The following is a 9,439-nucleotide window of genomic DNA, read 5'->3' on the forward strand; positions in this document are numbered from 1 at the left end:
CTTTGGACACGTCATCAGGAAAATCAACTGCTAGAAAGGGACATCATGACTGGTAAAGTAGAGGGTCAGTGAAAGTGAAGAAAATCCTCAACAAGATGGACACAATAGCTGAAACAATGGACTCAAACACACCATTGATCGTGAAGATGGTACAAGACTAGGCAACATTTCATTCTGTTATACGTAAGGTTGCTCGGAGTCAGAGCCAACTTGATGGCATCTAGTAACAAGTTAGCTTACAGAAATTAAAATACATCGGAATGGATCCTGGGATAGTTCAAAGATTCAAATAAACTGCTAAATAACCAAGACTCAGGAAATAGTAACATTCTCCTTGGAAAGCTACCATAAAAGCCATCCAGGTCTGATGACTCTCAGCCTCTCCATTCAAGTTTGAAACCCCCATGAGAAAGGCTGTTTGGCTCAGCTTGGTCTTCCCTAATCAACCAGCTATGGCAGTGAGGCAGGTCACAAAGTAGACACTGTTCTCAGAAAAGGGGGAACTGTAAACCTGGCAGCACTCTAACCAAAGTCTACTTCAAGTACCCCTGTTGGTAAGCTTTTATTTTGCAGTGGATGAATGACAAAGCCATGGGAAAAAGGTACAAGACACTGCTTAGTCAAACAATTTTAATCAAGTTAATAGCAAGAATCAAAGTGCAATTACACGAAAAGCCTAGTTTTTACATGTTTAAATTGTTCTTCATTGTCTTTACTTGTAAGGTGTTGAAGGTGGGACCCACTCCTGAATCTTCTTTCTAGTGGTGGAATAAGGTACATATTGTCCTGGAGTGCCACTCATGTTGAATTTATGGTTTGCCCAAATGAACTTACGAGCAGTAGGTGGTTTTGTTGTTGGAGGATCATCAGTCATACAGTGAAGCCAACGATGCCTTTAAAAAAAAAAAAAAAGTTATTAAGAGGCAGTATAGCACAGTGGAAGGGGGGTAGTTAGAGGGCAGCTCTGGAGCTATTCTGCTGCTTGGTTTCAAATCTCAGCTTCCTCACTTAACAGCTGAACTTTTCTGTGCCTTACTGTTTTCAGCTGTACATCCCTACTTTCTAGGGATGGTATAAGGATTAAATGAGATAATACAAATAAAGCACTTAGAAAAATTCCTGCACATAGTAAGTACTCAACAAATGTTAGCTATTGCTATTACCATTACTGTATTTCATCAAATCTAGGATACTGTAAGTTTTAAAATACAGTCATCCTTCAGTACCCATGGAGGATTGGTTCCAGGATACCCCCTCTGCCCGTGGATATCAAAATCTGAGGATGCTCAAGTCCCTTATATAAGATGGTGTAGTATTTGCATATAACCTATGCACATCATCCTGTACACTTTAAATCATCTCTAGATTACTTATAATACCTAATGCAACGTAAATGCTATGTAAATAGTTGTTATACTGTATTGTTTAGGGAATAATGACAAGAAAAAAGTCTGTACATGTTCAGTACAGATGCAACCATCATAGGCCTAACTATGTAGTACACATCAGCAACAACGTAACTTTTCTTTCCAAATATTTCTGATCCATGGATGCATGAATCCTTGAATTTGGAACCCGCAGATACAGAGGGCCAACTGAACACCATTATTTTATGTACCTCTAAGGAAGAAAAAATGCTGCCAATTAAATTATGACATACTATTTTGACTTGTTTTTAAGATTGTTAGTTTCCTTTGTGGTTACCTTAATCTTTACCCCTATTTTTCTAAGTTTATACCAGTCTTTCATTTCTTTATATTGCCTTGACTTCCTCTCCATATGAAAAATCTATGTCTACGTTTTTTAAATCCCTCTTTGTTGTTTTAATGTTGTCATCTTTTACATACTGACATCTGTTTCCCTACTTTCAGTGTTTTAGCTTTGATTTACTTTTGTGACTTCCTTATCTGGGTTGATATCTGGTTGCTCTGTCCTGTGTTCTAGTCTTGGGTTGTTATCTGATGTTACTGATTTTCAAATCGGAGGACTCCCTTTAGTATTTCTTGTAATTTTGGTTTGGTTTTGCAAATTCCCTAAACTTCTGTTTATCTGGAAATGCCCTCATTTCGCCATCATATTTGAGAGACAGTTTTGCTAGATACATAATTCTTGCTGGCAGTTTTTTTCCTTCAAGGCTTTATATATGTCATCCCATTGCCTTCTTTCCTTCATGGTTTCTGCTGAGTAGTCCGAGCTTATTCTCATTGACTCTCCTTTGTAGATGACTTTTCATTCACCCCTAGCTGCTCTTAAAATTCTCTCTTTATCTTTGGTTTTGGCAAGTTTGATTATAATATGTCTTGGTCATTTTCTTTTGGGATCTACCCTGTGTGGGGTTCGATGAACATCTTGGATAGATATCTTCTCATCTTTCACGATTATCAGGGAAGTTTTCTGCCAACAAATCTTCAACAATCCTCTCTGTATTTTCTGTTACACCCCCTGTTCTGGTACTCCAATCATTTGTAGGTTATTCCTCTTGATAGAGTCCCACATAATTCTTAGGGTTTCTTCATTTTTTTAAATCCTTTTATCTGATTTTCCCTCAAATAAGTTGGTGTCAAGTGCTTTATCTTCAATCTCACTAATTCTGACTTCCACTGCCTCAAATCTGCTCCTATGACTTTCCATTGAGTTGTCTAACTCTGAATTTTATTGTTAAGCTTCTGGATTTCTGATTGCTAACTCTCTATGGACTCTCGCAGCCTGTTAAATTTGTTACTATGCTCTTCTCTAATCTTTTTAATTTCCTCTATTGCGTGTTCTGCATTTTGCTTAATTTCCTTCTTAATTTCTTGAAGAGTTCTGTACATTAATCTTTCGTATTCTGCCTCCAGTAATTCCAAGAAATTTTCCTCCTCTGGAAAACTTCTAGATTCTTTACTCTGGGAGCTTGCTGAAGCCATCAGGGATTGCTTCTTTATGTGATTCGATATTGACTCTTGTCTCTGAGCCATCAATAAGTTAATTATGTTTGCTTACTGTGTCCTAGCTTCTTGTTTTCTTTTGATATGCCCAAATAGGCTGCTCGTATGAGCTAGTTTATTACTGGCACCTTTGAAGCTCTAATGTCCTGTCACCAGGTGGTCAGATCTATTACTAGGTATGTGAGCTCAGGAGTCCGCCCACTCCTCCTGTATGGATTCAGTTCAGGTGCTCAGGTCGACAGCCAACAAGTGTGTGGTGTAGGCTCACTCACAGTCCTAGACACGCATGGGTGATTGGTGTAGGCACAGGCATCTGGCTGCAGCAGGAGGACACACTCTGAGCGAGGCAGTGGGCTGACAGCCACCTCTGAGTGTCCAGAAGGAAGGTGTGTCCCTGTTGCCTAGAGTGTGTAGGTGGGTGGGTTTTACAGCCAGACTATGAGCACCTAATGCTGTTGGCTGTTAAGGACTGGGGGGCACCTCTTATTCATGGGCCCCAACTGCAGGTGGCTAGGTTGCGTGGGTGGAGCCACCAGTCCTCAGGCCCCTGATGTGGGTAGGTGAAGACCCTGCTTAATGCGCAGAGCAGTGTCAGATGTCAAGAACCTGCCACTTCACAGATGAAACAGTTGAGGTTAAAGTTCTGGTATATACCCTGCTGTACTGCGGTAATGAGGGCCTACGCTGTTGAGATGGGCCCACACAAGTCTATGCAGGGGTTAAGGCGCTCAAAGTCCGTGGATCCCTTATCCCTGTGCCTAGGCAAAGGAGCTGTGCCTACCCTGGGTTCCTGGCTTAGGGGAGCCGACAGTTTATTTTTTCCCGTTTGTTAATTTGTTCACTCTCCAAGGTAGGGAGAATGGCTCCGAGCGTGTGACGGATCCTACTTCCAGCCCAGGGGACTCGACAATTGCTGAAGCTGGTCCAGGACCCAGTGCAGAACAGGGAGCAGAGAGGTAAATGGGAGAGAAGTTTTTCCCTAAGGGGGGTGTTTTTGATCCGTGCAGTAAGCCATACGCAAGTACTTATCTTTCGCCGATGAGGGCTGCTTCTCACTGGTTCTAGGTGGCCGTGCAGACTCTCTGGTGCTGGGTCTCTCCCGGTGAGGAGAACGTGCCTCCCAAGCACCACTACTTGCCTGCCTCACTGCTCACCAATGAGCTACTCAGGCCTGAAGGGCTCGGGCTCTCACTGGGTCACGTCTGGCAGCTCCTCGCTGCTTCCGAACCGTATCTCCCTCCCCTTGCCGCTCAGTCCGGTTCCTCAACTCTGTCTTTGATGTTCAGGGCTCACTGCCATATATAATCGAATCACTTGTTTTTTCGGGTCTCTGCTGTAAGAGGGTCCACCGAAAGCAACTGACTACTATGCCATCTTGGCCCCGCCTCTAAATTATGACATACTATTGACTGCAATACACATCCTGATTTCAGATGCAAAACCACATTTTAAAATTGATGGAATACACTACTAATATTAAATGCGAGAGGCTGATTCTGGATTTTCAGCATGCTCATGTCCAGTATGCTCAGGTTCTGGCTCATGAAGTTCTACTTTGAAACCAGTGAGGCTACTGTTGAAGAGGGTCTCTGCATGCATATTAAATTCAAGCTTACATCTGAGCACTAAAGAACATACAATTCATTACATTAAAAATATTAAATCACAACCCAAAGTTCACAAGTATGGCAGTTATAAGGGTTTAACAATTTAATTTCAAAGCATATTTGATAGGAGGTGCCTGAAATGTGGCCTAAAGAAGGGGGTAGGGTACACAGAGTGATGATGCCACTAGTCAGAAAAAAGAGGAAACAAATTCTGAGAGACAAAGAGTAGAATAAGGCACGAAGCCAAGCTGAGGAGTGTACCTGGGAAAGGAAGGGAAGAGAATTTATACCAGTTCCCCAAGGCCCAAAGCTGACAAGACAGACATGACCCCTATGGAAAAGGGAATGAGAAGACAGGCAAAAAAATTGCAGCTCTAAGAAAAAAAAAAAAAAAGTGATTACCCAGTTGCAGAGAAAAAAGGACAAGAGGAGGAGGCTTCAGTAGAATAACAAAGACTAAATATAATGAGAAAGATTTATGATGCTATGTAAGCTTAAGAATATCTGTTAGCAGTAATTGATATAGTTAGGTAATTGGCTATAACCAATGAGAATAAATAATGATTATTGTTGTTGTGTGCTCCCAAATCAATCCTGACTCATAGTGACCCTATAGGACAGAGTAGAACTGCCCTACAGGGTTTCCTAGGCTGTAATCTTCATGGGAAGCAGATTGCCAGGTCTTTTCTCCCGTGAAGCAGTTCAAACCGTTGACCTTTCGGTTAGCAGCGGAGCACTTAACCATTGTGCCACCAGGCCTCCTTAAAATATGATTATTGTCATGGTTTGAATTATGTCCCACCAAAAATGTGTGTATCAATTTGGCTAGACCATGATTCCTGGTACTGTGTGATTTTCCTGTATGTTGTAAACCTGCCTCTATGATGCTCATGAGGGAGGATGGGTGGCAGTTGCGTTAGTAAGGCAAGACTGGATCTACGAGACTGGATTGCGTCCTGAGGCAATCTCTTGAGCTATAAAAGATGCAAGTGAGCAGTGAGACGGGGGATCTCATCAAGAAAGCAGTGCCTGGAGCAGAGCGCGTCCTTTGGACTGGGGTCCCTGCGCAGAGAAGCTCCTAGTCCGGGGGCACACTGAAGAGAAGAAGCCCAACAGAGAGAAAAAGGCTTCCCCTGGAACTGATGTCCTGGCTTTGGACTTTTAGCCTACTTTGACTGTGAGGAAATAAATTTCTCTTCGTTAAAACCAACCACTTGCGGTATTTCTGTTATGGCGGCACTAGATGACTAAGACAGAATTTGGTACCGTGAGAGTGGGGTGCTGCTCTAACAGATACCTAAAATGTAGAAGTGGTTTTAAAACTGTGAATAGATAGACGTACGGCAGACCAGCAGCAGCAGAGAACCTACAGGAGCGGAGAAGCGGCAGCAGCAGAGAACCAACAGCAGTAGAACCAGGAGACCAGTGCGAGATGGCGCTGGAGCTGACCCACGGAGCGAGAGAGCTGAGTGCCTGTGTGCAGGAGGCTTCCTGGCGGAGCGGGGTGCTTCTGGCACTTATCGGTGGAGCTAGGCTTGCTGACCCACGGAGCGGGACAGCCGAGTGTCTGTGTGCAGGAGGCTTTCTGGCGGACTGGGATGCCTCTGGGCACTTATACTGGTGGAGCTACAGAGCTTTGGAACACTTGCCCCAGCAGGGCAGATGCAGGCATGAGGCCCAAGGGCCAAGAGGCCACAGGAAACAGAAGCAGAAGCTGAAGAGACAAGCGACACAAGAAGCCAAGATGCCACAGTCTCAAAAGGTATGGCCATGACCTCAGGGGTTTCAAAGGGTGGAGCAATGGCCTCTGGTGCTTCTATGGGTGGAGTCACCACTCAGCTGGAGTGGGAGAATGGTGCGCCTAAAGTGAAGGGAGCAGAGTTGCTGTCCCAGTGGGCCTGGAAGGCAGAGCTGTGAAGCCCAGGGCTGATGGGCCTCCACTCAGAATCCAGAGACTGTAGCCAATACCTAGAGTCTGGAGGGCAGGGCTATTGTGTAAATTGTCTCAGAGAACAGAAAATTATTTTCAAAGCCTAGAGGGCTAATGTAATGTGTTCTGCTGACTTGCTTGGTGCCTGTTATCACTTCTTTTCCTCTAGTTTCTCCCACTTGTAATGGAAATGTCTAGCTTGTGCCTGTTCTGCCATTGTACCTTTGGAAGCAGATAACTTGTATTCTAGATTTCAAAGATGAAGAGGAATTTTTGGATTTTGGACTTGGAGTTAAAACTTTTGCTATGATATGATGGGATGAATATGTTTTCCATGTTGCAAGGATGTGATTTTTTGGGGGCCAAAGGGTGGAACGTCATGGTTTGAATTATGTCTCCCCAAAAATGTGTGTATCAGTTTGGCTAGGCCATGATTCCTGGTACTGTGTGATCTTCCTGTATGTTGTAAACCTGCCTCTATGATGTTCATGAGTGAGGATGGGTGGCAGTTGTGTTAGTAAGGCAGGACCTGATCTACAAGACTGGATTGTGTCCTGAGGCAATCTCTTGAGCTATAAAAGACAGAAGTGAGCAGTGAGACAGGGGGACCTCATACCATCAAGGAAACAGTGCCGGGAGCAGAGCGCGTCCTTTGGACCGGGGTCCCTGCGCAGAGAAGCTCCTAGACCTGGGGAACACTGAAGAGAAGAAGGCCGACAGAGAGAAAAAGGCTTCCCCTGGAACTGATGCCCTGAATTTGGACTTTTAGCCCACTTTGACTGTGAGGAAATAAATTTCTCTTCGTTGAAACCATCCACTTGTGGTATTTCTGTTATGGCGGCACTAGATAACTAAGACAATTATTGTCACTATATTTGTGTCTAAATGTAATTGTATCATGATCAGGCTCACACAATGATTCAAGAAGACCATGTAACACTGAGTTGGTTGGTGTCTCTCTTACATACTCTATAGGAGCTGGGGATTAGTGAAAGTGACCTGGACCAATAAACCACAACTATTAACATGAACTCCAAAACCTTTGTGATGATGAAACAGGCTTCTCTAGCCACTCAAAGGAGGAATTAACTGTCAAAATCAAGGCTGTCACTTATCAGTGGACTTTATGTGAGCTTAAGGCACAGCAGAAGTATTTAACTTTTACCTTGTTGAGTCAGCTTAAGTGACTAAAGAAAAATTTTACTCAAAGAATTGCTGTCGAGACTCCTAAAGGTTATTTAAGGAACCACAGTCCAAAGCTTATGTATGTCCACTCAGTTATTTAAGTGAGGGACTGATGAGCTCATGGAGAAATAGAATACTCTCAAGAAAACTGAAAGATGACGTTCACTGCAATAGATAAAATCTGAAAATGTTTACCCTAGTGAGGCTAAAGGCAGGAGTCAGGGAATGAGTGAAAAGATAATCTATACTCATTATGACAGTATAAAGAACTATAAGAAATGAGAAAATATCTAAAGTCTGTTAGGCTAATATGATCCTTCTGTTATAATTATTATTATTAAGTAAAGGTGTTGGTTCAGTGGTGTAATTCTTGCCTTCTGTGCAGGAGACCCAGGTTCTATTCCCGGCTAATATACCTCATGTGAAGCCACCACTAGTCTGTCAGTGGAGACCTACGTGTTGTTACGATGCTGAAAGGTTTCAACAGAGGTTCCGAATTAAGATGGAGTAGGAAAAAAGGGCTGGCCACCTACTTCCAAAAATCAGGCAATGAATACCCTATGGATCACAACAGTCCAATATGCAACTGATCATGAGGACAGTGCAGGACTGGGCAGCATTCTGTTCCATTATCTATGGGGTCGCCGTAAGTTGGGGCTGACTCAATGGCAGTTAAGAACAACAATAAAGAAATCATACATTTTAGATTTCCATGCCAGACATTATTTGCAAAACATCTGTTTCAGCTGGGTCAGTTTTATTCCAACTAAGGATGCTAATGTACTAACAACATTGTCTAGAAAACTGTTTTGCAGTTGGTATTAGAATCACTTCAATATTATATCACTGTTACTATCTTAAAGAGCAAAATATAAAATTAAACGTGAAAAAGTCAGTGAAACTGCAAACAGGTTAGTAGAAAGGGAAAAAATACAAAATAGAAAAATATTTACAATGAAAATATATTTTGGGAAAAATTCAGTACTCAAATATACTGAAGTTATATCAAAATAACTGGAAACAAAGATATTATATCCCTGTAATCTCCCCCACCATCTAATTATTACTACTTATGGGAATAAAGCCTAAGTCTGCAACACAACTCAAAGAAAAATAAATCCCATAACGGGGTTAATCCTACTTTCAGTTGTATAAGAGGGAAAAGTATGCCAGGAAACAAGGAAGGGAGACTTTCCCCACCTCTGAAACTATTACTGCTACACTTAAGAGGCCCCTCAGTTTGAGGATGTCAGCCATTCAAAGTAAAAAATGGAGGAAGTTATTTGAGAAGATTAAAACAGCCTAGTAGAAAATTTAAGAAATAAAAAATATATAACATATACAATAGATTTTAAAAATCACTGCAAATGAAAAGTCTTTAAGATTGGTATTAATATCAAAGATAAGAAAGTTTAATTTTCCCTTTCAGAAAATTCCCAGTAATTAAACAATTATGAATCAACAACAATAACAAAAAATGCAGACAACTTTGAATCTTTCTTCTCTTTGGATAATATACATTATCAGTCTTGGGAATCATAACTGCCTTCTGCAGAGGGGACAGGAAAGCTGGTGATAGGCAACCCAAGTTTGAGTAAGGACAGTGTTGATGTGTTGTGAGATTGTTAACCATTGTCATAGGGAAACATGTGTACTAACTGTTTAATGAGAAATTATTTTGTTCTGTAAACCTTCATCTAAAGTGAGAATAGCAGCACAACTGGAAGAGCGTAGTCGATGTCACTGAACTGTGCAGGTAGAAGTTTTTGAAATGGTGTATCTTTGGCTAT

General features: G+C 42.0%; 1 protein-coding gene across 2 annotated transcripts in view; it reads right to left on the reverse strand.

Moving 5' to 3' along the window:
* Positions 1–616: 616 nt before the first annotated feature.
* Positions 617–9,439, reverse strand: part of NDUFA12 (NADH:ubiquinone oxidoreductase subunit A12) — a 32,074-nt gene continuing 23,251 nt past the window's right edge. The window contains exon 4 of one of the 2 annotated variants that reach the window (XM_004381228.3): positions 617–893. In XM_004381228.3, coding sequence (XP_004381285.1) covers positions 713–893 — 181 coding nt within the window. In that variant the 3' untranslated portion in view covers positions 617–712. The remainder of the gene's footprint in view (positions 894–9,439) is intronic. The other variant, XM_023735718.1, reaches the window with a different exon arrangement.

This window comes from Trichechus manatus, unplaced genomic scaffold (assembly GCF_000243295.1).
Source record: "Trichechus manatus latirostris isolate Lorelei unplaced genomic scaffold, TriManLat1.0 scaffold00081, whole genome shotgun sequence".
In the NCBI taxonomy this organism is placed as follows: Eukaryota; Metazoa; Chordata; class Mammalia; order Sirenia; family Trichechidae; genus Trichechus; species Trichechus manatus.